At 36.9% G+C, this 26,530-nt stretch overlaps 10 protein-coding genes and 10 long non-coding RNA genes across 20 annotated transcripts; 11 read left to right on the forward strand and 9 right to left on the reverse strand.

The window, feature by feature from the left end:
• Positions 1–207: 207 nt before the first annotated feature.
• SPOM_SPNCRNA.4057 lies at positions 208–4,277 on the reverse strand. Its single transcript, NR_193418.1, has one exon. It is a non-coding gene; the product is annotated as a non-coding RNA (long non-coding RNA).
• Positions 636–2,088, forward strand: gmh5 (alpha-1,2-galactosyltransferase). The gene has a single exon (NM_001020052.3). The coding sequence runs from the start codon at positions 772–774 to the stop codon at positions 1,813–1,815; it is 1,044 nt and encodes a 347-aa protein (NP_594624.1). The 5' UTR covers positions 636–771; the 3' UTR covers positions 1,816–2,088.
• Positions 2,686–4,587, forward strand: moe1 (translation initiation factor eIF3d). Its single transcript, NM_001020053.3, has one exon. The coding sequence runs from the start codon at positions 2,697–2,699 to the stop codon at positions 4,398–4,400; it is 1,704 nt and encodes a 567-aa protein (NP_594625.1). The 5' UTR covers positions 2,686–2,696; the 3' UTR covers positions 4,401–4,587.
• A 165-nt stretch (positions 4,588–4,752) lies between these two features.
• Positions 4,753–6,010, forward strand: nbp35 (Fe-sulfur cluster assembly ATPase Nbp35). Its single transcript, NM_001020054.3, has one exon. It carries the CDS (start codon positions 4,961–4,963, stop codon positions 5,912–5,914), a length of 954 nt encoding a protein of 317 aa, NP_594626.1. The 5' UTR covers positions 4,753–4,960; the 3' UTR covers positions 5,915–6,010.
• Positions 4,923–8,296, reverse strand: SPOM_SPNCRNA.998. Its single transcript, NR_151393.1, has one exon. It is a non-coding gene; the product is annotated as a non-coding RNA (long non-coding RNA).
• SPOM_SPNCRNA.563 lies at positions 5,038–6,027 on the reverse strand. Its single transcript, NR_150933.1, has one exon. It is a non-coding gene; the product is annotated as a non-coding RNA (long non-coding RNA).
• rex1 (putative ribonuclease H70) lies at positions 6,256–8,236 on the forward strand. The gene has a single exon (NM_001020055.3). The coding sequence runs from the start codon at positions 6,269–6,271 to the stop codon at positions 8,138–8,140; it is 1,872 nt and encodes a 623-aa protein (NP_594627.3). The 5' UTR covers positions 6,256–6,268; the 3' UTR covers positions 8,141–8,236.
• On the forward strand, positions 8,284–9,210 carry SPOM_SPNCRNA.999. Its single transcript, NR_151394.1, has one exon. It is a non-coding gene; the product is annotated as a non-coding RNA, possible alternative UTR (long non-coding RNA).
• On the reverse strand, positions 8,397–9,542 carry rpn10 (19S proteasome regulatory subunit Rpn10). Its single transcript, NM_001020056.3, has 4 exons — positions 9,457–9,542; positions 9,268–9,414; positions 8,865–9,188; positions 8,397–8,801 (listed from the first exon to the last, which is right to left on the reverse strand). Exons 1-4 carry the CDS (start codon positions 9,480–9,482, stop codon positions 8,567–8,569), a joined length of 732 nt encoding a protein of 243 aa, NP_594628.1. The 5' UTR covers positions 9,483–9,542; the 3' UTR covers positions 8,397–8,566.
• A 180-nt stretch (positions 9,543–9,722) lies between these two features.
• On the forward strand, positions 9,723–12,294 carry rpm2 (ATP-dependent RNA helicase Rpm2). Its single transcript, NM_001020057.3, has one exon. It carries the CDS (start codon positions 10,139–10,141, stop codon positions 12,080–12,082), a length of 1,944 nt encoding a protein of 647 aa, NP_594629.1. The 5' UTR covers positions 9,723–10,138; the 3' UTR covers positions 12,083–12,294.
• Positions 9,947–13,675, reverse strand: mst1 (histone acetyltransferase, KAT5 family Mst1). Its single transcript, NM_001020058.3, has one exon. It carries the CDS (start codon positions 13,619–13,621, stop codon positions 12,230–12,232), a length of 1,392 nt encoding a protein of 463 aa, NP_594630.1. The 5' UTR covers positions 13,622–13,675; the 3' UTR covers positions 9,947–12,229.
• On the forward strand, positions 13,045–13,617 carry SPOM_SPNCRNA.4058. The gene has a single exon (NR_193419.1). It is a non-coding gene; the product is annotated as a non-coding RNA (long non-coding RNA).
• Positions 13,676–14,025: 350 nt separating the features above from the next.
• Positions 14,026–14,500, reverse strand: SPOM_SPNCRNA.1000. The gene has a single exon (NR_149839.1). It is a non-coding gene; the product is annotated as a non-coding RNA, possible alternative UTR (long non-coding RNA).
• Positions 14,455–16,252, reverse strand: slm1 (cytoskeletal signaling protein). The gene has a single exon (NM_001020059.3). It carries the CDS (start codon positions 16,234–16,236, stop codon positions 14,740–14,742), a length of 1,497 nt encoding a protein of 498 aa, NP_594631.1. The 5' UTR covers positions 16,237–16,252; the 3' UTR covers positions 14,455–14,739.
• Positions 16,253–16,545: 293 nt separating this feature from the next.
• Positions 16,546–17,054, forward strand: SPOM_SPNCRNA.249. Its single transcript, NR_150663.1, has one exon. It is a non-coding gene; the product is annotated as a non-coding RNA (long non-coding RNA).
• A 129-nt stretch (positions 17,055–17,183) lies between these two features.
• zds1 (zds family phosphatase type A regulator Zds1) lies at positions 17,184–21,980 on the forward strand. Its single transcript, NM_001020060.3, has one exon. The coding sequence runs from the start codon at positions 18,153–18,155 to the stop codon at positions 20,967–20,969; it is 2,817 nt and encodes a 938-aa protein (NP_594632.1). The 5' UTR covers positions 17,184–18,152; the 3' UTR covers positions 20,970–21,980.
• SPOM_SPNCRNA.4059 lies at positions 17,272–17,628 on the reverse strand. The gene has a single exon (NR_193420.1). It is a non-coding gene; the product is annotated as a non-coding RNA (long non-coding RNA).
• SPOM_SPAC12B10.01C (ubiquitin-protein ligase E3) lies at positions 21,151–26,489 on the reverse strand. The gene has a single exon (NM_001020061.3). It carries the CDS (start codon positions 26,285–26,287, stop codon positions 21,344–21,346), a length of 4,944 nt encoding a protein of 1,647 aa, NP_594633.2. The 5' UTR covers positions 26,288–26,489; the 3' UTR covers positions 21,151–21,343.
• SPOM_SPNCRNA.4060 lies at positions 23,528–25,733 on the forward strand. The gene has a single exon (NR_193421.1). It is a non-coding gene; the product is annotated as a non-coding RNA (long non-coding RNA).
• Positions 26,151–26,490, forward strand: SPOM_SPNCRNA.4061. Its single transcript, NR_193422.1, has one exon. It is a non-coding gene; the product is annotated as a non-coding RNA (long non-coding RNA).
• Positions 26,491–26,530: the final 40 nt, after the last annotated feature.

Below are 26,530 nucleotides of genomic sequence, written 5' to 3' on the forward strand. Positions count from 1 at the left end.
ATAAATTTAAATATTTTTCAACACTTATAATATAGAATGAATGAATAAACATTGCAAGCGATATATAATAGCGCGTATGAAAATACGACGAAACACGGTGTTGTCATGATGGCAAATAACGAGGATTAATTAAATGTCTTAAATGCTGAATCGAATATTAGTAATATTGTTTCATTTAACAGAATTTCAGTGATGTTTTATCAATTGTTACATTAGAATGATTGTTTAACAATATCTAATTTTTTACATGCCGAATCCTTAATTCGAGTTGCTGCCAAGTTTCCTTCTCATGGTTGTTTACACTTTTCCTAAAACAGAATTGTTAAATTAGTTGGTAGCTGATAATTATTTGTTTACTAAACTAAATACCTTCATCGTCAAACCATGAGAAATCTGTCAGAGTCTTTGCAACTGACATATTTTATGGAAAATTTCTATCGCTAATTTATTTAGCATATCTGAGTAGATGAACGCGAGAATAAAAGTGCTAAAACTTTTTGAGTAAACAAATAAATAAAATTATGCAATCAGAATCTACTTAACTTTACCGACGTTATCGCGTACTTTGGCTATTTACTCGACGACAAGGCTATGCCAGCTTTGATACACTGGGACGTTACTTGCTCACGACTTTCGCCTTTGCCAAACAGCCTAGTTCTGTGTGAAACCTCAAACGGCATTGCCGTAGTCATATTATCATTCGAAAATATATAATTTAAAGGTTAATAAGAAGAATTAACGTAAACGTCGAGTCTTATATTATATTAAAAAATGTGGAACCCCAAAAAGAAGTCAGAAGCATTAGCTAAGTTTAAATCCTTTCCTTACCCTAAGCCAGGCACTTCCAATGTACTTGATTCCAAAGAAGGTGATACTAGAAGGAAGTATTTTACCAAGACGCATCTACATAGGTTATTCGTCTTTGTGGTACTGTTGCTCTGCTCAGGCTACTTTTTAAAGCATACACTCTTGACGCGTCCCAAAGAGAGTAATGTTGTTATGATATTTGTCAATAACATCGGAGGTGGCGTTTTAGATGTAAAAAGTCCCAGACAATGGGAGCTGGAGAAGATTTCAACGGAGAACAAGAAGAAATACGCTGAAAGGCACGGATATCATTTCTTTGTGAAGAGCACAGGCTTAAAGAGACGATATGCTCATGAATGGCGTGAATCTTGGGAAAAAGCAGATTATATCATGGAAGCCATGAAGAAATACCCTCATGCTGAATGGTTTTGGTGGGTCGATTTAACAACATTCATCATGGAACCTCAATATTCTCTTGAAAAGCTTATTATTAACAGACTTGACCATATTGCGACCAGGAATATTACTGATAGCATGGAGTTCAATCCAAAAAATTTCCACGAAATTCCATTTGTTGACTATAGTGAAGATATCAACTTTATTTTAGGGCAAGATTGCAACGGTTTCAGTTTGGGTTCTTTTCTGGTTCGTCGAAGTGATTGGACTAGCAGATTGATGGACTTCCTTTGGGATCCAGTAGTCTATGGGCAAAAGCACATGGATTGGCCTCACGATGAGCAAAATGCAATTGAGTACTTCTACGAGAATAATGCTTGGCTTCGAAGCGGCATGGGATTCGTTCCTCTTCGCCTTTTCAATTCATATCCTCCAGGTGCTTGTGCTGGTGAAGGTGAAAATCCTCGTTTCTTTTATAACCAAAAAGAAGGAGACTTCTTGGTAAACTTGGCAGGCTGTAATTATGGAAGGGACTGCCTAGATGAAATAAATCATTATAAGGGATTAGCGCAAAGAAAACGGGGTTGGAGGAAGTTAGTTCCGTTTCTTTAATAGAGACCTCACATATTTCCATCATTATTATTAATATTTTAAATTCATACTTTATCATTCTTTTTCCTTGCGTGTGCTAGGCTGTCAATGCGATCCTTTATCATGTGATGCACTAAACTCTCTCCTTTGCTACTTAGCAGCTTTTGCGGTCATTTAACACTGCTTAATATTTGGTGCTTTCCGTTTTTATACATTAATTTCTTCGCAAACAATTGTTTTAATAGGATTAGATGTGTATATTTTTTATGCGACATGTGATGACAGAAAAGAGAGAATGTCTGAGAACCTTGGCGTTCATTTTTTTCTTTCTTCAAAAGACAGCGTTGACGAAATTAAAATTTTCTAAAACATGCTTTTGTCAGAAACATTTAAGCCTTGAGACAATGACTATAAAGGCAAAGTCTGATGTCGTAATCAGTTTTAAATTATAGCATAACATATCTTTTATTTCAATATCAATTTCTCCCATTTTTTAATTTAATAACATTTAGTGCTGATATAACCTGCTAGTATGATAAAGTAATTCTACCTACTATAGTTTTATAATGTAGTGAGTGGTTGAGATTTCCACATATCGTCTTCTGAATAGGCATGTGGGTTCACAAATAAAGAAGTAGTTTGATAAATACAGTAACATATACTAATTGTTAATAGATGTAGTTTTTCTACAAATATAGCACCTTGATTGCAAAAGGAAATGTATAACATTTAACTTTTTCACGAACCAAAAAGTATATATATTACATTTAAGTACTTTTGTATTACAAATAAAGCTTTAGAACTTCAAATATTACCATTGTTGGCTTTGGTGTTTTAGCGTCTCCCAGTTCGTTTGCACACTATACTGGCGTCCACTTCGAAGAAAACTTCACCACTCCCAAATGGCAACTGGATTTAAATTGCCTGAGTTAGCACCCGTAAAATCAGCATGGGGACCTCCTGAAACGGAACAGATAGGAGGTGATATTCCTTATGCTCCTTTTAGTAAAGGTGACCGTCTTGGAAAAATTGCAGATTGGTCTGTTGATCAACCTAAAGATGGACGTGAACAACGTGGACGTCAAGGAGCATTTGCTGGTCGTTTCCGTGACCAATATCAAACTTATGGTTATGGCGCGTCGTCCATTTTTGGTTATCAGCATTCGGAGGACGAATCCAGTTTCTCGGTGATCGATCGTGGTTCTGTCAATCGTACACGCACTTCCGCTCGCAACGGCGGCACTTTATTGAAGGTTCGCGGTAGAGGACAAAACGTTCAACGAGGTGGTCGTGGCGGTCGCTACGGTTCTTCTGGTGGAAGAGGTGCAGGTGATACAGTGGTTTCTAGATCCTCAGGCGCTGGAGGAGCAAGAGGTCGTCGGTTTGGTTGGAAGGATTATGATAAACATCAACGTCTTCGCAACGCCAGTGTTACTGTTGGTGACGACTGGCAGCTTCTTGACGAGGTTGAGTTCAGCCATTTATCTAAGCTCAATTTAGCTGCTGCTGCTCCTGTTACTGTGGATTCATATGGTTATATTTATCCTTATGACAAATCTTTTGACAAGATTCATGTTAAATCAGAAAAACCATTACAAGCCTTGGACCGTGTTCATTACAACCCTACCACTACTGAAGACCCCGTTATCCAAAAACTCGCTCTTAATAGTGATGCTAACATTTTCATTACGGATTCCATTTTGTCTTTATTGATGTGTTCAACTCGCTCAGTGTATCCCTGGGATATTGTAATTACTCACCAAAGTGGAAAGCTATTCTTTGACAAACGTGAAGGCGGACCTTTTGATTATCTCACTGTCAATGAAAACGCATACGATTCTCCCATGGACGCTGACAACCGCGAAGGTGTTAATTCTCCTGGAGCCCTTTCTGTCGAAGCTACGTACATTAACCAAAACTTCTGCGTCCAAGCTTTACGTGAAACCGAAGAAGAGAAATATAAATTACCTCATCCCAATCCCTTCTATAATTCTAAGGAAGAAAGTGAGCCATTGGCTGCTCACGGTTATATCTATCGGGATGTTGATCTTTCTCTCGAGACAGACGAAAAGCCTGTTAAGCTAATGGTTCGTACCGAAGTTGACGGTTATGTTAAAAATCCTGCGAACGATGTTCAATACATTTCTATCAAGGCTCTTAATGAGTACGATCCCAAATTTACAAATGTTACTGGTTCTGTGGATTGGCGTTCCAAGCTCGAAAGTCAAAGAGGTGCTGTGTTTGCCACTGAAATGAAGAACAATAGTTGCAAGCTTGCCCGTTGGACTGTCGAAGCTTTATTGGCTGGTGTTGATAGCATGAAGGTTGGTTTTGTCAGTCGTTCAAATGCCCGTGACGCTCAGCACCACGGCATTTTGGGTGTTGTAGCTTATAAGCCTGCTGATTTGGCTTCCCAAATGAACTTAAGTTTGTCTAATGGTTGGGGTATTGTTCGTACTATTGCAGATGTCTGTTTGAAAATGCCTGATGGAAAATATGTCCTTGTAAAGGATCCCAACAGACCTATTTTACGCTTGTACTCTGTTCCACCCAACACTTTTGAAGAAGCTGCTGGACCCTCCCTTGAAGCTTCTTCTACTGCTTAAAAAGGACGGATGTAGAAAGTTCATTAAAAAGGTTACATGTATAATACTCAATTACATGTGCAAATCTAAGATCTTTAAATCGGTTTTATATTTTCGGTTTCTTTATTTTTTAATCTTATGAACTGTTTCTCGGTAAATTAGAAGCTAAGTGTAAAGTAATGTATTTGTTGGAATAGTAAAAATGAAGCGAAGGAAAATTAAGTGCCGTTTAATTCATTTGGAAATATCTGATTTTCGATGCTTCCAACGTGATTTTTTTCATGAACATTGCTTTTAACACACTTTAGGGTATTACGGTAAAAAAATTAGAACTCGATTAGTAGAAAACCGATATAGCTCATTGCCACTAGCCAAGAGATCGTAAAACGGTTTCAAGCTTAGTCAGAATATTGTGGTAAAACAAGAGGTAAAGCTTTTAGCAAAAATTCGTTTGAAGAGAATTTACACCGGATTACACTTATAATTTACCATACGTGGTTTACAAAAATAGCTACTAAAAGTTCACTAAGCACGTGAAATAAAGACTTTTACTAAGCATTTGCTTTAATATTGGCTTTTCTATGCAAATCCAAGAAACTGTTCCTTTAGATGCACCAGAGCATTGCCCCGGACCGTCATCTGAAAATGCAGGAACTGCATCAGCATGTGAAGGATGCCCTAATCAACAAATTTGCGCTTCAGCACCTCGTGGAGAAGATCCAGATTTACCATTGGTTGTAGAACGCTTGAAAGAAATCAAGCACAAAATTCTTGTTTTATCAGGTAAAGGAGGTGTTGGAAAGTCCACATTCTCTTCGCAATTAGCATGGGGGTTATCGCTTGAAGAAGACAAGCAGATCGGGTTAATGGACGTGGATATTTGCGGGCCTTCAATTCCGAGAATAATGGGTGTTGAAAAGGAGGAAGCCCATCAATCAAGCAAAGGCTGGTCCCCTATTTATGTATGCCCTAACTTGGCTGTTATGTCAATTGGATTTTTATTACCAAGCGAAGATTCATCTGTTATATGGAGGGGGCCCAAAAAAAACGGGCTGATCAAACAATTCATCAAAGACGTTAACTGGGAAAATTTAGACTATTTGATTGTTGATACTCCTCCGGGAACTAGCGATGAACATTTATCTTTGGTTCAATTTTTTAAAAATTCCGGAATTGATGGTGCTGTTGTAGTTACTACTCCTCAAGAGGTTGCTCTTCAAGACGTCCGTAAAGAAATAGATTTTTGCAGAAAGGCGTCCATCCCTATCCTTGGATTAGTGGAGAACATGAGCGGTTTTGTATGTCCTTCTTGCAAAGGCAAGTCTAATATATTCACTATTACTACAGGAGGAGGTGAAGCGTTAGCAAAAGAAATGGGACTACCATTCTTGGGTAAAATTCCTTTGGACCCATTGATTGCACGTTCATGTGATTTTGGAAAAAGCTTTATTGATGAATGTCCTGAATCGCCTGCTTCCGAAATTATCATTGATATTATTAACAAAATTGATGAGAGTTTACAGAAAAGGCAATGAAAAAAATATAAAAAAAGGTTGGAATCTGCTTAATTTCAATTTTTTTGTATAATATAAAATACGTTTATTCAAATATTTATTGAACCTTCTGAGTATATTCCTTGTATATCCTCATTGAGCACTTAAAGTAAACATGTAGTCATTGTGACATTTTTTGGATTAAAAAGAAATTTGAAATCCTTAGTTAATGGATATAATACAAGACAATGCTAAAGCCTGCAATTCAAATAAAAACTCGCAATCAACATAAGCACATTAGTATTCCGAGGATCTGAAGATGCATTGCCCGCGGAATAGCCGACCACCATAGTGATACCACCAAAATAAAAAATGTCAAAGATGGGATCCTCAAGCATGGGTGAACTTCAGGATGGGATAACCCAAGAAGACTCCATTGAAAAAAAGTCAAAGAATGTTGCTTCACACGGAGAAAAAAGGAAAGTGAAGCGAAAAAAAGAAGACCTAAGTATGGATGGTTCAAATGATGGAGTGAAAGATTCACCAGACTCTAATGACGACTCTCAGAGTAAAAAAAAGAAAAAGAAAAAGTTAAAAAAATCTCAGCAACCGCTAAATGAAGAAAATTACCCTAGATTGCAAACTACGGAAAACAATCTTCAAAAACCCCTAAAAATTAGCGACCTACAAGAGCTTGTATTCTGGTGTTTAGCTGATGGACAGGCTCCTTCATGGGTTCTAGTGAGAAATAAACAAATGATTCATAGAGCAGTGATACTTTTAGTTCCTGGATTGGAGCCTAGTCAATTTGGGTTTCAACCCGTGCGCGGCAACAAGCACTCATTTTTGCTGCCGAATTTGCTAAATGAAAATGGCCCCATTCAATTACCTGATTTTTGTGAAGTGTTTGATCGCGCATGGCCTACGAGATCTCCTGGAGATCGATTTCGTGTCTTTTCTCCGGTGAATGCCTTTTTGCAATCTCCTCTGAGTAATGAACAAAAGAAGAAAAGAGATAAAGAAACACGTGCTATGGCTAGTTTTTCCAAACCATCTGATTACTTAATGAGTTATGAATCTTTCATTGAAGACGAATACCCATTACATCCTACTGTCATGAAGGGTGAAGAGGTTACTCAGCCTTCAGGATGGGTTGCTTCTGCAGGAGATTTTCATTCTCCTCCTATAAATCCCAAAATTCTTGCTATTGATTGCGAAATGGTGCGGACTGAGAACGGGTTAGAAATAGCCAGAGTAACTATTGTAGACATGAAAAGTGAGGTTATTTACGACGAATTTGTAAAACCAGAATCACCCGTCACTGATTATGTTACCCAGTATTCTGGCATAACTGAAGAAAAACTGAGAAATGTTACTACTGTTCTTTCCGATGTTCAATCTTACTTAAAAAAGACTGTGGACAACAATACCGTTCTTTTAGGCCATAGTCTAAATTCTGATCTTAATTGCTTAAAATTTACACACCCTCATATCATTGATACGGCAAACATTTATAATCACACTCGTGGTCCCCCTTCAAAACCATCGCTTAAATGGCTTGCAACGAAGTGGTTGAGGCGTGAGATACAAAAAGCGGGAGCTCTGGGGCACGATTCTGCAGAAGATGCTCTTGCTTGTGTGGATCTTCTAAAGTTGAAAGTTAAGAATGGACCTGCCTTTGGGTTGTTTAACCAAGACTTTGAGTCAATCTTTCATAGATTGTCACGACAGCAGCCAACTCCATTGATTGGTGCAATTGCCGACTATGGTAATCCGGAGTCGTGCATTGGCAAAGCGGCTCATAAAAGCGTTTCTTGTGCGAATGATGATGAAGTCGTAAGCGCTGTTGTAAGTCTTTCAGACATGCATAACTTCGTGTGGGGTCGTTTTCGCGAATTGGAGCATGCGGCTATGTGGAACGCTAATCGAAATACAAAACAAGAAAACAACTCTGATACTGATACAGAGAATGATTCGGTAGAAGAGGACCAAGTAACTAGCTATTCTTCTGCTTTAGAGCGTTTTAATCGAAGAATTCGTCTTTTATACGACTCCTTACCAAAAGGTTCTCTATTGCTTTTGTATACTGGTACTGGAAATCCCATCGAAATGTCAAAATTAAACGCTATTCGCCAACAATTTAGAAAAGAATACCAGACCAAAAAATGGGATGAGCTATCAGTAAAATGGACTGATGAAGAAAATATGAAATATATATCTGCTGTTGAAAACACAAGGAATGGATTGTCTTTTATGACGATCAAATAAGTGTGTTTTTATATTGCGATCAAGTAAATTTTGGGTAAAGGGTCTGCATTTTATTGGTCATAATAGATAGTTGAAGAAAACAATTGTTTTGGTTTATGTATATGTTGAAATTAAGAAAGGTAAACAGCTAGTCAGACACGTATATTAGGGGCGTTTTTATTATTGGATGCCACTAACGCTACCTTGATTGTAGATTAATACCTTTCCTTCTAGTAATGTGTTTCTAGAATGCGCTAACCTTTTCTACAATGCTAATTACGAAAATGAAACAAAATGCTGCCAATTTATTATTTTGGATATATTTTGAAAAATCATGATTTTTAGGATTCAATCTAATTTAAACGTTGCTGCATAAAGCATGGCTAGTAAAGTACAAGAACGTTAATTTGTCTTTCATAAGGATAAGGAATCGTAGACATCTTCGGATCATTCTTGCATTTTTTTATCCTCAGTTTCTTCAGATGATTTTTGAGCAGCAACTTCTTGACGTGCTCGTTCCTCCGCCATTGAAAGTTCCAAGGCTAACGCCAATTCAACGTCAAGATTAGGATCGACTCCATACTCAAATTGGTTTTGAGAAGCAACTACACCTTGTCCAATAGGGGATTGATTTACCAAATCTGAAAGTAACTGCGGGCTAGGTGGAATGCTGACAAGATGACTAAAATTGTTAATACTAGTAAAAAAAAGAAGCCAAAAATGTCCGAAAAATCCGTAGACTTACCAACTGTCACTTGAATTAGCAGCGTCAATGAAATGCTGCAAAGCTGATTCATTCTGAAGCTCACCAATGTGAATGATATCAATAGCAACATTATTCTTTTTCATACGCTTGGCTAGACGAATAAGATTTTTCTCGTCCTCAACAATAGGAGAACCTACAAATGCAACAATTCTTTGACGTTGAATTTTGTTTTCTCTATGCTTTAAGGCTAACTGCGCAATCTGTATACCATCGCCAAACTTTGCGTTTCCTCGGACAGGCAGGTCGTGCATTGCAGATAAGAATTTACCATAATCTCTGGTTAATGTAGAAAGAACTTGGGGACTAATATGATTAGAATTTCTGTAAAGTATTTTATAGCTGAACATAAAGTACCGTTCAAGCCGTAATATTAATCATATACCTATTATCACCAATTGTCATTAAACCACACATGTTCTCCGGATTATCATTGATCTTTTGATTGAAAATCATATGTACAGTATCCTTTTGAGCTTCAAACCTCGTAGGTATATAATCACCATTAATCATCCATTCTGAATTATCAATTCTGCCATGTTAGAGCAATAATTTAACAAAAATAAATTCTTACAGAATCATCGTTGCTTCTAACACCATCTTGAAGACCTATAATTTAAAACTTAATGCGAAGAAATTTGAAAGAACGCTTGGTAGATTACAGAAGATGTGTTGCAAAGTGAACTAGACAAGGTATTACTACTCACCTTCTCTAGTCATTCTCGGATAACGATATGTAACGCATCACAAAATGAAACATCGAAAAACATGGTGATACACAATTCATTTCCTGTTCGAATCCACAGGTTCTCTAATTTCTTACAGCACGCGTAAATAATCGAAAGCCAACACCAAATGCGTGAAATTGTTATAATACAAGTGTAGGTAATAAACGCTTTTTAAAAAATTTTATATATTTACTGAAGCGGAAAACTGGAATTTAAAGGGTACTGCTGAGATACTAATTTTTTGGAGATACATGCAGAGCTGTTGGTATAACATATTAGAGGCCTCAGCAGGCAACTTGACTGAATCTCGTAGTCAAATTATTACTTTTTTTTTCCTTTTTTAATTAATAGAAGGTAATATTTTTAAAAGCGATAAAGCCAGGGACCTTCAGACGTTTGAGAAGTATTTAATTTTCTATATAAACATTTCTTGTTTTTAAATTACTTTAAATACTTGGATTAAGTTTTGCTCTGGTTACAGGGCGGCCAGCAATAGAGCATTGCTAGAAAGATTTTAACTCGCCAGGAATGTTTTTGGAAACTTTGATTCATGGCGTAACGTTTTGTGTACCGTTTTTTAGCAAGTCTGCTAGAATTCACACTTTATCAAAGGATGTTTTTCAACAAAGGAAATTCCCAGGAAATACCTTGTGGGCTGCTGCCCTCAATCGCTTCACTGCATATTTATTTGCTTCCAAAGAACTTTCGTCAAAACAAGCATACTTAGCCCAAGACTTTGTCAATGTCTGCAAGGATGCCAGTGTCTTTCAGAATGTATACTATTATGAGTTAAAAAAGAATATCCTTACAGATTTAGGATTTTCTGACTTAAAAAACTCTGATAAATCATTGGCTCTTTCAAAATCTTCTTCTACTTTTGACCTTCAGAAAATAAAAAAGATCCATGATTGTTTACTCTCAGAGTATCGGAAGTATGTACGATATCAAGAGCGAATAGAAGAAACAAGACCTGACTTACAAAAGCAATTAACAGATTTAAAAAATCCAATTGAGTGGTATCCAGGAGCGAGAAAACTCAGAAGGCATATCATTATGCATGTCGGCCCAACGAATAGCGGGAAAACACATAGGGCTTTAGAAAGACTTAAGACTTGCAAGAAAGGTATATTTGCTGGCCCTTTAAGACTTTTGGCTCACGAAATCTATAATCGCTTGCAAGCAAACGGAATAGCTTGTAATCTTTACACAGGGGAAGAGATTAGAAATGATTATCCTTTCCCTCAGGTTGTTTCATGTACTGTAGAAATGTGCAACTTATCTACTACTTTTGATGTTGCAGTCATTGATGAAATCCAAATGATGGCTGATCCTTCACGGGGATATGCTTGGACTCAATGCTTGCTTGGCTTGCAGGCTAAGGAAATTCATTTATGCGGAGAAGAAAGTGTTGTTAAATTAGTGCGTTCAATTGCTAAAATGACCCAAGATGATTTTACTGTTTACAGATACGAACGGTTAAATCCTCTCCACGTTGCAGAAAAGAGCTTAAATGGAAAGTTAAGTGAACTCAAAGACGGGGATTGTGTTGTGGCTTTTTCAAGGAAAAACATTTTTACTTTGAAGTCTAAAATTGATCAAGCATTAGGAAAAAAATCTGCCGTTATTTATGGTTCACTGCCTCCTGAAGTCCGTAATCAACAAGCAAGCTTATTTAATTCAAAGAGTTCTGATGAAAATATTTTGCTGGCCTCCGATGCCATTGGTATGGGTCTCAACTTAGGCGTAAAGCGTATTGTTTTCAGCGATTTAAAAAAGTTTAGTGGAGTTTCCACTATAGACATCCCTGTACCACAAATTAAGCAGATAGCAGGAAGAGCTGGCCGACATAATCCCAATGGATCTAAGCAAAGTGCTGGAATAGTAACTACCCTATATCAAAAAGATTTTGCGAAATTAAATCGCGCCATGAATCTTCCTACAAAGAACTTATTCAATGCTTGTATTGGAGCTAAGGACGATTTATTCTTTAGATATTTATCACTATTCTCTGATGACATTCCTCAAAAGCTAATTTTCGATCGTTACTTTAAGTTAGCGAAAACGACTACTCCATTTGTTGTGTCGGAAGGAGCACTAAGCACATTCATTATTGAATATTTAGACCACATAAAAGGTTTAACCATTAAAGATAAAATCAAATTGTTAGGGTGCCCAGTGTTAAAGCATTCTAAATACGCACCACTATTTATTCGGGAAATCGGATGTGTTATCGCTCAAGGAAAACGTCTGCAAATATATGATTTGAAGTCTGTACCTTTGGAAATATTAGAACGCGGAATTCCAACCACTGAAACCGAGTTACAACAACTAGAGCAGCTTCACAAATTAATAGTAGCATACATGTGGGCTAGTATACGATATCCAGCTATCCTGCAAAATGGAGCAGCCGAAAAAACCAAGGCAATAGCAGAGGCTTTTCTAATCAAAGGAATATCGAAATTACAAAAGTAACTAAAATGAAATAAAAGGTTACAAATTAGTCTCTATTCCTTCAAACTTTAAGTATCATTAATATATATCTAGGAGATACTTTAATTATGAGAATTTTTTTTTTTTTTAAGAAAGACGACCAGCATCTAATCCATTCTTTGTACAGAATTACCATCCAAATCGTAGTTGGGAAGGGTGAAAAACAGGAGGTTGCCAATCTGCCAACAAATCTCCATTGATCCTTCTTCTTTTTTTGTTCTTCAATCTTTCGTATTGTTGCTCAATTCCATCTGAAATACAGATAATAAATTGACCTTTGTAATATTTAAGCATATTTAGTGCTTGAAGTGTATGTAGCACATCATTAGTAGTCATTGAAGTTTTGTTGGCTAATTCGTCAATAGTGGTTTCAGTTCGCATTCCAAGCACAAGGTTGATGATTTGTTCAGCCCAATACGCTCGATAACTAATCAACCCCAAATCAGAAAGTGGTTTTTCAGGTGAGCCGTGTTTGTGCTCACGCTTGGTCAATTCATAAGAAAATTGTATGAGTAACTTGCCATAACCATGTCTTTGGTATTGAGGTAAAGTTAAGATACAAGCAAGGTTGTAATTTTCGGAGGACTCTTTTTCTTTTGAGAAATATCCTACCAAGTGACATCCATATTCATCGCGGCGACACATACAGTAAAACAAAAAGGGATCAACATCATAGTAAAGCATTTTGTGATCCAGAAAAAGTTTGGACAAAAGACAAATATTCCTACACCATGTACGTTGCTTTCTTCCATCAATTTCAAAAAAGGATATATAGTCATCACGGTATATTTCATTTCCGGGTGGATGCTGCAATGTACATTTTTCGCGGTGTCTTTGAAATTGTCGCTCAGATCCGTAATAGCAGAAACAAAAACTGCAAATATAAACTATATCTACTTCCGAAAATTCTTTAGGGTACGGTGAGAAGTACCAAGGTTCAATTTCATGATCTCCTATGCAAATTTTGTTTATATTACGAATTCGAGCTATTTCGTGAGGATTTTGAACCATTGAGCCACTGAACCGTAACCTTTCTACTTCTTGTTCTTTTGAAAGACTTTCGGGCTTGTGGTCTTCCTCCAATAACGGTAAACTTTCATTCCCGGCATTTGATCCATGATCACTTTCTCCAGAAGGGGTGGATGGTTCAGGTTTCTCCGTAGAAGGCGTCGAAGGCTCAGTTTTTGAAGGTGCTGTAATCGATCGTCGTCTGTCAACAGCTTTTGGACGTTTTGAGGATTTTCCTTTTCCATGAGCCTTTTTTGGCTTCTCCGGCGGTGGATACTCAATTCCTTTCGATAAATCAATATTATCTATTGTAATCCATTCATCTAAACGTTTATTGTAGTCATTATAGTGTACATAGTAGACGACGCCTCTAGTTCTTTTTTGAATCATTAAAATCTCCGCCTTTCGATATTCTCCATCCTTAAATGCAAAGACTTTGGATTTATAAACTATGTCTTTAGCCTCATAAGACTTTGTTTCAATCTTGGACTCATCATCAACATCATTCGACATCTTGAGTCTCAATAAGTGGATACTTATTCCATGTACAAATTGTGTAGCCACCCTGAAAATTTTTTTTTCATGGTGGTGAGTTTTGCTAGTTTCGAAAACATTTCTTTACCGATTCGTTAAATGTCGGTATGTTTTTTGTGAACTTTACTGCTTTAAATTAAATTGTTTAGCAAATTTCGACGAATTTACAATCTTTGCTACCTTGAAATTCATTAAGCGAGATGATTTTTAAAGTTAGAGTTTCGCTCGTTATTATAGCATCGACGTAATTATTCTCAACCTGCGCTTACAGCAAACGATGCTAACCTTTTCGTTTCCAATAGAAAGTAAATTAATTAATAAAATTTTTGAAAGGATGAAAAGAGTAATAAATACTTTCATTTTACACATATCAAGATAGCTGTGATAAATTAAACGATCAACTTCAAAAATCCTGAAATGCTCAATTAAAATTAGTGTTCTTTGATAATATAAAAATCTAGAAAATATTTTTCTCGGGTTTGAACACGAGTATATTCGAAATTTGTCCAGAAAGTACCGAAAATGCTATAAACAGTAATACAATTCTTCAGTTTTCCGTTTCCAATTAAAAGAATAATGCCAATAAGGAATAATAGAAGTACTTTTCATAATTAAGGGAATTTACTTCACTAACGCGCTCAGCTAATTCACAAAAACCAATAAAAGTATGTTAGGCACTTTATTTACAAGGTATATACCATCATCCCAGCTGCTAAATTAATAAACATGAAACGAGCGGTTGAGATATATCGGAATGAAACCTGCTACATTAAAAAGTAACTTTCCCGATTGAAACAGTCATCAGCCACAGGTATGGGTGAACAGAAAATGTATTTATTCTGAGTTTATATATAATACCTATATATTTGTTGACTGGTGTTTCAAAAGTTCACTATATATCAAGAAACACTATCATGAATTCATTACAGTAACAGTAAAATGGTTCACAATCAACATTCAAGTGCTTTAAACGGGAATCAAAAAGATACAATTAAGACGGGTATGGGGGAGTTACAAAGACTGCCATTTAAAACACAACGGCAGTGTAACAAATATACATGAGCACATTTCGTACCTAATTTGCGAATATACAATCTTTATACATTCCAAGCATTATGACCAGTAGCACTAGCGTTGTAAATAAAGTTGTTGTTGGCGCCAGAATTTCCTTGGCTATCTGCGTATGAGGGAATTTGTTCCGAACCATAACTTCGATTTGTATTGACAGCAGAGCTTGGTTGCGACATACGGGTATTCATCGTAGAACTTTGACGCTCGACGGCTGGACGGAAGTCATTTGGATCATCATCATCATCATCACTGTCGGAAACAGCTGATGGACCATTTGCGTTGCTTAAAGGTTGTATATAGTTCACATTAGCAATATGGGTATTCAACGCTTCCCACCATCTCATTAGTTCGGTGTTGTTAGAAGCGCGAAACGCGTAATCGTTTCGCGCGCCAAAAATTTTCTTAGTAGCATCCTTGCCAGTTATTTTAAACTTGGGTTTCTTCTCAGAAGGGCGACCGATCAGACAATCAGGTATGTAAAGGGCGAATTCGGGTTCAGGATCTTGAAGTGAATCAGAAGATTTAAATTCGTAAAGATAGCCAGAATGTGTAAAGGCATAAAAACCTCTTTGTTTTTTCTTTAAAAAACTTGTTTTACGAATTAAATAACCAGCCATGATAGGTACAGTGGGTTGGTCATTCTTACCAGGATATTTTATAGCATCAACGCTGCGGGGGGGAACAGAGCCATGAATAAATTCCGGCTCACGCTTTGCGTATCCGGTCCACTCGCCAGCAAGGGTTTGTGCTTCTGATACGCGAACAACTTCTTGGAGGTGATTAATAGCTTTGACATGGGTTTGATTCATCATGCCCTCAAACTGCTTAACCGTGTCTTTAATTTTTGCGATAAGGTTTTGCTCGAAACGAAAAGAAAATTCTTGAAGCTGTGCCACTGCTACGGAGTGATTGTTCTCTTCTTGAACTTGTCGAGCCAAACAGTTTAGCACTTGTCTATCTACAATAAAAGGGTCGTTCTTAATGTTTACAGTAGGTGGACTGGATGCTCTCCATGGTAAAAGAGCCCGATCTAGTAAGGAAAGATACTTTTGAGTTTCCGCACGCTGCTTTTCAACTACTTTCACACCTTTTGTACCTTCCGCTGCGATTTTCTTACAGTGTTCACGAAGGTCTTCACGAAGAAGTTCTAATATATTGATGATAGTACCTGGCAACTGGATAGATATTTGCTCGCTATCCGAAGCGATGGCAGCCGTTTGGTCTCGAAGCGCTGCAAAAATATCTTGAATTCCGTGTTCTTCAAATACATTAGCATCTTTGTAAGGATGGACAATAACTTTGCTCAATTTCATATACTCCTTTGCATTGTTTTTTGACGTTGACTCTAATTGCTTAAAGAATGCAATCAGATTTTCCACCAAATGTCTCCATCCTTCAAACCGATAAGTCAAGGAGTTGCAAAGTCCCATATATGCGTCTGTGTTTGGGACTGCATCTCCGTTTGAAGCCTGGTTTGGAATCTCCGTCCTGGTTGGAAATTCCGATTTCCCTGAAAGTTCCATCTTGTTGGTTCTTGGTGAAGCTTTTTTGACTTGGAACTTGTTAAAGAAAACGATCTGCTCGTATGACGCCAATCACCCTCCTGAAGGGGTTTGCTGTACCGATATAAATGTTCTGGGTTGGTATTCTGTTTAACGTAACTCATAATAGGAAATTGGTGGTACTTGAAGTAAAGGGTTTTGTTGGAAATAGAACATTCAGTGCTTAAGAAAAAATGTCAAAGAAACAGGTGAAGCAAAATTTGAACTTGCAATGTATGTTCGACTTGTATATTTATAAAATTATCGACCATCATCAAACAAAGGCTTGATATGCTCGTTAGTTATGGCAAACAATAGGTGCTTGCTTGGGAACATAGGTATTTTGTACCTTTAATGAGCAATTGATACATTATTGGGAAATTATAGTTGATAGGGAGTTTGAACCAAGGAAAAGGTTTTTCTTCTTTTATTCAAACGTTTCAATTTCTTTGGTTCTGCTATAAGGAAGTAACTCAAGAAACTGCCTCCGTTGGACTGGATAAATATGTCTATTTTCTTTGAATAGGGAAAAGCAGGAAGAATGATGGAACTAGTAGAAATCAAGTTTTGAGGTCAGAAAATATAAATATTATACTTTGTACTCCTTTTCAAAAATACTTAATTAGTCGAATTTTCGCCATTTTTCTATGTCGCTAAGCACTCATATTGCAAATTTTTTACTAAAAAAATAACGCTATGAAAGAAATTAAACATAGATAGGTTTTAGCTCTTTTTTTTTTCCTACTCAACTTATCCAACCTAATACACTAAAGTACCTTTTGTTTACATTTTCTAATACTGTACTTCGTTGTTTTGCGTTATATAAATTGTACGAGTCTTCGACACAAGTGATGAAGGACGATTGCGCTGCGGCACTATAAGCTGCTGAGATGCAATAAAGGTGTCTTGGTATTCCAGAGCATCCTTCCAGCACCCAAACATTTGCATAGTTCGTATTTTACCCTTGAAGGAGGGAATAGCATTCGCTGTGAAAAAAAAGAAGTTACTTTTTTGATTTCGTTTTTGAATCTCGTGTGTTTACTTCGTCTGTATTGGGAAAACCAGTGTTGTATGAAACTCGGATTGTTTGTTTTTCCAAATTATTCCTTTCTACGCTTTGTTAATCATTGAGGTGTTTTTCTTGCATTTCTTTCATTTCCCTTTTTTGATCGGAGTAATTAATTAAATTACTTTAATATTCCAAGGCGCCCCATTGTTGCTGTGCTGTTTGACGGACGGTCGGCTGTGCTTGTTTCTGAGCGGATCTGTTCATGAAATTGCTTTTTAAATTCCTTAGTTGAAAACTGTTATTTCCATAAAGCTATTCCATGCGGCCAAAGGCTATTTTCTGATTTGTATTGACGAATTATCCGTCTAGTACCCAACCTTACTAGAATTGGAACATTTTATTTATTTTCCTTTTTTTTTTTAAAAACGAAAAAAAACTGGACTTTTGTTTCGCAAATACGGATTGGCAACGGTGGGAAGATTGAAAGAAGACCTATTGTGATTATTACTCACGTATTGGGGTGTCTCATTTTCCTTTGTAAATAATATTTGAAACCATTTTATTCTACTTTTCTTTCTTTCTTCTCAAATTAAAGTATAATAAAGTACTTGTTTATTCAAATCCTTTGATTTGCCCCTTTTTCTTTTTTTGTTTTTACTTTGCTTTTCATTAAATATTTTCAACTTGTTCATTTCTAGGATACATTTTGAGAGCATTGCAACTTCAATTTCCTCTGCAACTTAACTTCCTATTTCTTCTTATTTTTTTAATTCTCTCACAAACTTGGCATACGATTCCTTTCTTTCTTTTTTATTTGATTAATTCTGTCAAACTATTTTTTCAACTGATTGGTTCTCTTTCTTTTCTTTTTCCTTTTAAATAAAAAATAATGTCTAGTTCTTCAGTTTCTAATACTCTATCCATTGAGACTAAAAGTGACCCTAAAGATCCTGCTTTCGTTGCTTCTCAGGAATCTACTGAATGTAATGAACATGACACAACCCAGCTATCTGGCTCTTCATCTGAACCACTTGAGAATAATTCCTCTTTAACTCGCTCAACAGATGATCCGTCGGTAGAAATTCGTTCGAAGTTGGTGAGCCCTGATAATGAAGCTAACTTATTGAGTGATCAAAATATCACAATATCAAATGAAAACAACAATGAAAACGATACCACAGAAGAAGCGGAGACTTCTAGCGGTAACGAAGCTGCCGATGATGAGGATTCCTCCTCTGATGCTCAGTCATCTGTCCCTTCTTTTTCGGAAATTCATGATGGGATGTCTGAAGAAGAGTTGGATAAAGAGAGGAAAACTCTAACACATCTTCGAAGAATATCTCTGCAAGGAGCTGATGATCCTGAGATTCCAACTGACTGGTCAGTTGCGATGTCCCCACCTGAAACCGAACAAGATGCATCTACCCTATTCTGGGTACCAGCAAATTTACATCCTGAATTGAACCCGACTGGTTGGAAATCGTTTTTGGACCTTCAAGTTAAAAACCTTAAGTCCCCTACTGCTACAGACACATCTTCAAGTCCTCTTGAGCACATTCGTTCCCTAAGAAGAAGAAAGTCATTGTTGTCACGACAGGTTAAAGCTGACGATGCTGTAATTAATTACCAAGATGGCAGTCCGATCGTGGAGAAAGCGTATCTCAAAAGGCATAGATCTTTACGCTTGAATGAGTTAGAGCATTTGGAATCTCTTGCACGTGATCCCCATAGGATGGTTTCTTTAGTTGATGGCATGAGCAACGGCTCTCCCGAAGATTCGCCTTTACTAGTATCTCCTAATCATTTTCTTCAACGTTCCTCAAGGACGACAATTCGAAGGACAGGTGCTTCGATTCGGACTATCCACCGGGGTAAAACATCAACTCTATCTGGCAACCGTAGTCACTCTATTTTGCAAAAGCCGACCGATACTTCGCCTCTACATAAAATAGAGCCCATATCTGCTGATGAACTTGTTGAGTCGGATGACTCTAGAACTTCGGCGCTGTCAAACTCTCAAAATCCATCGGACGATGTTGAAAACCAATCTGACCAAGCTCTAGAGGTTTTATCCTTGACGAATCCACCAAAGATTGATAACGCCTCTGCAGATACAACCTTACATAAAGAGACGAATAAGATCGATAAGCTGTATGTTTCGGAGAATAAAGCTGAAAGTGCTGTTGCATCTGAATCTTCGTTATCCGAAGGTACTCTCGCATTGAAAGCACCGGCACCGGAAAACAAACCTGAAAAGTCTAGTACATCGAAACCGCCAGTACCAGAAAATAAGGCTGAAGATTCTGTTGTATTAAAGTCGTCGGTACCAGAAGATAAATCTGAAAATTCTATTGCGTCGAAACCGTCGGCAACGGAAGGTATACCGGAAAATGCTATTGCGTTGCAATCATCGGTACCAGAAAATAAGGCTGAAGATTCTGTTGTATTAAAGTCGTCGGTACCAGAAGATAAATCTGAAGATTCTGTTCCGTCGAAGTCGTCGGTACTGGAGGATAAACATGAAAATTCTGTTGAGATTGATAAAAAAGCAGATGACTCATTACCTTCTAATAATAAAACTGAGGGTTATACACCTTCAGTAGTCCGTGAGGAAAAGAATTATTCTGAACCGAACGCTTCTCCTTCCGTAATACCTCCTAGAGTCCCTACTCCTGTGCCTGGTAGGACTTTAAGTCCAAAGCCTACTAGGATACCCACGCCTATTCCTTCTTCTTTGAACGTTTCTTTAGAGTCCTCAAAAAAGCCAGAGATTTTTCATGAGCGTCATATTCCGACTCCTGAAACCGGTCCTAATAAGCCATCGAAAAACAATATTTTAAAAAGCACTCAAGTTCCCGTTACTCCAAAACAAAAATCATCCACTGCTAACAAAGGTTCAACTTCTTCACCAAGTCCACCCTCTTCTGAATCAAAGAAAACCAAGAGGTCCTGGGGCCGTCTTTTTGTGTCTGGTGATTCTGATAAAGAACACAAAGAACACAAAAAAGATAAACAGAAAAAGAAGAATGACCAAATTTCTTCTTCTTCAAAGTCTGCTTCTTCTTTTAAAAAGGACCGAGACAAGGAAAGCATTTTTGGATCTTTATTTGGCTCGAAGAAAAAGCAGACGGAAATACCCCCTGTATCTTCTTCTCCACCGCATAATGATGCCCCACCAAAAGCAAAGCCAATTTCCGCACCTAGTGAATTGCCCAATACCACTTCTGTCGCAGAAGCTAAGTGTCAGACAGTGACAGATGACGAAGGTACCGATCAACAAAGTGATGAAAAGAGTACGGAACCAAAAACGTTTATTCCTGATAAGGATTATTACTGGAGTCGTTTTCCAATTTGTACTGAACGTGCCATTTATCGTCTCTCTCATATAAAGTTGTCAAACGCGCATCGCCCATTGTTTCAACAAGTTCTCTTAAGTAACTTTATGTATTCATACTTAGATTTAATTTCTCGAATTAGCTCAAATCGCCCGATGAATAATGTACAACAGTCTACTGCTAAACCAATACGCAAAGACATTAATGGACAACAAAGGCGTTCAGAGTTTTCAGCAGAAAATGTAAAAAACGAGCTGGAGAATCTCAGTTATCAATTTGGAGATCAGCGTAAGCGAAATCTTAATAGGAAAGGATCGACTATTCATACCGTTTCTCAAAATATTCAAAAAGTTTCAAAGAATGCTAAATAATCATTTTACCCTACTGCTATTCGTTGGTCTAACATTTTTCCTCATTGGTTAATTATTAGCATTTGGCGACTTTTGTTATATGTTACAGGGTCTTCATTGTCTTTAAAAATTTGTATCTTGTTCACCAACACTTTCTGGAAGCAGGTGGTTATTTATTTTCATGAGTTAAATATAAAATTCTTACTCAATGCATAAGTTTCTAATGAATTTCATTCGCTATGCTACTTTACATTGTAAGGGGAGTACGAAGTTACCCATTCTATAATAAATTACCAATTCTTTTTCGCTTTATATTTGTACATAGCCTCTATTTTGAAGTAATCATAGAACGCTACTGAAGTGCTATACAATAACTTTTTTTTTCTAAACAATGCTTAGGATAAATGAAAACTGCCCTGTCCTTCTAAAATAGCCTTAGAAAGTCGACTTCCTAAAACCTCACTTGAAGAATACTCAGGTAGTTTCAAATAATTCACACAAGTCATCACGCTTGGAAGATAATCATCAGGTACATAAGGAGGTTCATTTAAGCGCCTAACAACAGTTAACGGGGGATTTAGGCCAGCAAATCCTCCAATAGGAAGTTTTCGGCTTCCAGTAATAAATTGCAAAAAGTCTCTTTGTTCTTGAAAATTCATTTGACTCATCAAAGTCAGTAATCTCTGGATTGTAGGACTTTCCATGGTGTAACCGTGATCTGCTACTATAGATTTCATCAAGGTCGCGTAACTCCAATCCTCATCGACAGTACCGAATAGTGTGACCAATTCATGTTCTGTCAAAACTTGCAAAGAAGTATAAGGAAAAACGCTGGAAAACCCATTTTGAAATGCTTCTAATTGTTGTTGAACACCCTTTCCAACAGTATAGTCAATGACATAATTTAAATAATCACTCACATTGAATGTTGTCACAGGTGTACTAGCTCCATCAGGTATGAGTTCAATAGACGGAAATCCCGGTAGAGTAAAATCGAGATGAAGGTCTTCAAGCTTAATGTCCGTCTCGGCGTTTGTAGGGTTTTTACCCGGTATTAATTTCTCTAAATATCGTAACGAGTTAGCTAAGCCCTTGTCAACTTTCGCTACAGAGGAAATGGTTAAAGGTATATTTCGTGCAAAGAAAAGTGGATTAAACTGAATGCTTATTATCCTTGAATCATAAATCGAGCGTGCAACGAACTGTCCAAGAGCAAAGAACAACGAAATTTTTCTTTCATTTTCTGGACTGGACCCTAATAATGGAATAGGAGAAGGAAAAAGTCCAGACGCTTGGTACACAAATTTAGAGTTGGGTTGATCATTCCGCCAAATATCGAGAGAATTTAAGGTAAATTCTTTAGATACTGAAGTATAGAACTCCAAAGTGGGCCCAAGACCTGAACCAACTTCATCTTCGTATTCTATTTCAAGAATATTTTCAGAAGCCGCATAAGTTGCAAGCAAATGCAAAGCGTAATTAAATATTTTTTTCCGAGAAATACGAATTTTCTGGCGATGTAAGCTGACAAATTGAAGTATGGAGGAACTTTCGTTTTTTGATAGCTCAGGATTTCGGGACAAAAGAAAAGAAACGGATCTTGATAAACCAAAAGCAGTAGATTGCAATAAAAGATATCGAGTTTCAAACGGTACTAGGAATGGATATGCAGAGGTTAGTGATATACACCAGGAGGGTAAACAACCGTGAACAACAAGTTGTTGCTCTTCAAGTTGTCTATTCAATTTGGCACTCAACTTCCAGTTGCTAAAATCTGTAAGAATGTTTTCAATGTTGCCACGGAAATGTTTGTCAGGAAAGAGGGTATGAACGTCTCTAATCCCATAATACAAAATACTCAATAAATCCAATATTTCTCTAATATTTATAGAAAATCCCTCTGTTTCATTCTCATAGTTTAACTCCCCTTTCATATCATTGTGAATGCAATCAGGCTCACCATAAAATATTGGGACAGGAGTTTTCCAAAAATCATCGAGAGTATGATCGTCAGACAACTGTATATACTCATATAAAATTCTGAATATTGTTTTGTTTCGGGGTACCTTTTTACCCATCAAACTGAATACAAAATGTTCCTCGAAATGTGATGATGTCGAGGAGTCACGTCGCTCTGATGGCTCTGTTGTGTGATTAGGAGCATCTTGAGACATTGAGTCAGTATAGTCTCCTGAAGAGTTACGAGATGATCCACTCATTGACTCCCTCAAAGAACCGGCCTCGCGGAGGATTGAAAAACGACGTCCAGTTTCATTACGCACAGAAATGCGACTGTGAAGATAATTATCAAGTGTACGAATAGTAGCTAGCCCATTAATAGAAACGACAAGAGATCGGAAAGGTGGTCGAATTCTTGATCCCGGAAGAGCCATTAAACGAAGTTTAAACTGCCGCGAAAAAACATGATCTACCGCATTCTCAGTATCTGGGGGTAACGTTGAAAGTTGAAAATTCTCAACAGTTGAAAGTAGATTTTGCAAACAAAAGATAAGTGAAACTAAGGGACCATTACCAAATTCTAAAACTTCGCGTTCATCACATGTATTCATAGCTAACAAAAATGTTCGAAGAGATGAACTTCCAAATTTTTTGAGTGATAAAAGCAAATTATGAATTAATCCAGAATGAAGTAATTCATGACTAGTAATATTAGATCCTTCTTGAAATATTTTGGCTAGTTCTGAAAAAGATTCGTCTTGTTTGGTCTCACTTAATAAATGTTTAGACAATTGTTTAAGTTGAACTAATGTTGAGTTTTCTAAATTTTCTTCCTTATAATTAGAGAGAAACTCCTTGGCAAGGCTCTTTAACGTCGATAAATTCTTCAACTCCTCATGACGAGCAGCAGATTTGTTTTGTGAAAAGGAAATACTTAACTTTATTTTCTTCATGTCTGCATTGGTAGAGCGAACTAAAAATCCAACCTCCTGTACAACGCCTTCTCGTATAAATAACGAAGAATAAACATTAGGAAGTGCTTCAAGCAAAAATAGACACATTTCTAAAGCATCTCGCTTCAAGAAATTGTCAGATTTGCGTGAATTTAAAATTGAAGCAATGAATGATGATAAAGGAAGAGAACAAACTAAGCCATCTAAATTATTTTCCCTAATTGAACATAACATTTTCAATGCCGTAGTCACAGCTAACGATCGGATATCATGAAGGGGCACAATAAAATAAATGTCCATTACAACAGTTAAGAGTATACTGTTTAATCGATATAGTTTCGTGTTAAATTCATCAGACAAGTTACTAGTGTTTTTAGGAAGCAAAGAAGTTATAGCTCTTAACAAGTTTTCTATTAACTCGATCGGACAATAATACAAACTTTGCATTGTAATCATATCAGCCTGATGGGATGTATCAGAAGGTGGTATTCCACACAGCATTTCGTACATCACATCCGGCAAATTATGGTTAAGAAAAGGTAAAATCAAAGCAGAAGATGACTGACACAAAGATGATATTATATGTAATAGCTGCACTTGTAAGTGCATTGACTTATTTTGTGAGGTAGAATTAGTCAAAGCATTGACAATAGTGGTGATCAAATCCTCGGAAATTATCGTTTCAATTATGTTTGGTGAAGTTTTCAAAGATTCAATAATTGTCTCCAGGCAAGAATATGCCTTACTAACGACTATGGTATCAGAAGATTGTAGAATATTAGAAAGCAATGGAATAATTTCTTCTGCTGCGGAAGCATTGGATTCATCCAAAAACTTACAGCAATTAGCAGCCAGAGAAATAGCTGTCCGTTGAACTGTAGTATAAAAAAAATCAAAGTATTGGAGAGCAGCTAACATTCCTCTGTGTTCCAAAATACAAATACCAAAATCTTTAGAAAGCCGTTCTAAAACTCCTAAAGCTTGTTCAGCAATATCAATGTATTGCATATCAAACATTCTTTCACACAGAATGCGAACAATAGGACTATATGCTATTTTAGCCATACATAAAGGCAAAGCTTCCATCATATTAGATACACAGGTAGTACAGGATAGCATAAGTTGAATAGAGACTTCTCCGAAATCATAATTTCGCCCAGATAAGATTTCGGAAAAAGCCGCAATGTATGAATCGGTTGAAAACAATCCAACAAGCATATCTTCAGTACTCATAGCAAACGCTTCGGAAAGTTCTTGAAGAGAAAGCATTTGAACAGTAGGATCACTAAAATCCTTTATTCCTTCTAACAAGCGTCCAAATTGAACACCTGGAGCAGAAAATGCAGAACGAAAAGGATGAAAGGAACTATTGAAACGGTATGTCTGTGGACCTAAAGAAACATCTTCGTCATCAGAGTTCTCCAAATTACCGGAAGAAAGTATAGAAGACGCTAAACTTTGAAACTGATTACCTCTTCTGATTCTTCCCAGTTCATTTAACAAGTTAGTTTCATCGTATTCTTCGATTCCACTCATGTTCATGTTTTCTTGTTCATTAATAACAGCGGCTGAAGGATTAGGTGAACCGTTTTCGCTTCTTAACTCGTCATTTTCATTTTCATCTTCATCGTCTCCCTCATCATTGTTTTCATCATCGTCTTCTTCCTCCTCTTCATCAACATCTTCATCTCTTTCATAACTTTCACTGCCACTACTGGATTCATCGTCTTTGTACTCGTTATTATTTATATCATCATCAGTTCCATCATTAGTATCATCATAGACGTGGTCATCTTGGTCATTATATTGGGACGAATCAGTAGAAGTATGATAGTTGCTGGAGTCAGAATACGTAGTTTCATAAGAGTTTGAATTCCCAAACTTGGTTAAGCCACTTTTGTCATTAAAAGTTATGTTCTTTGGTTCCATAACTGATTTATCAAATGGAATGATATCAACTTCCGCCTTTTTGTCTAATGCAGAATCAACCGAAGCATTGCTTAAAACGCGTTCATAAGAATTCAGTATATCCGATTGCTTATTAAGAGGCAACACACCTTTATCGGATTTCACTAACTGGGGTTTACCTTTGAGCTTTTCATTAAAGGATTTAAAGACCCTAGTTTTGCTCGTTGTAAGTGGTTGTTCAAGCAATTCGGAAAAATCATGCCGCATATTTAAATGCCTTCCAAATTCCACACTTTTACTAGAAGGTGGTTCAGAAATTTTGGCAGATACCTCCATTTTTAAAAAATGTTTAGTTGCTCTGCGTTTCTTTGTAAATGGCAATTCTTCAGAAGTGTTTAATCTATGTTTGTTGTCGGACTTACTTCGTAGGTTTGGTATAAACACAGGTGAGTTGGTTATAGATTCACTATGTATTAAATTCGGTAAATTCGGAGTATTCGTATACGCTTGAACAGACATGAAATAACAAAATGTCGCTCAGAAAGGCTAATTTAATAAACAAAATTTGGAAGCCTTTCGGCGAGCGATTGGAGTGATTGTTAATTACAATCCAACAAAACAATCAAGTAATTTCTGAACCAAGGAGACAAAATCCCAGTTTTAATTTGATCCTTCTATGATCTCTTGTTTAAGGCGGAATGTGCTGTTGACATAGGGAGATGGCAAAAGCGTCGACAACAAGGGCGCACCATTATGTTGCCG

Source organism: Schizosaccharomyces pombe, assembly GCF_000002945.2.
Source record: "Schizosaccharomyces pombe strain 972h- genome assembly, chromosome: I".
NCBI lineage: Eukaryota > Fungi > Ascomycota > Schizosaccharomycetes > Schizosaccharomycetales > Schizosaccharomycetaceae > Schizosaccharomyces > Schizosaccharomyces pombe.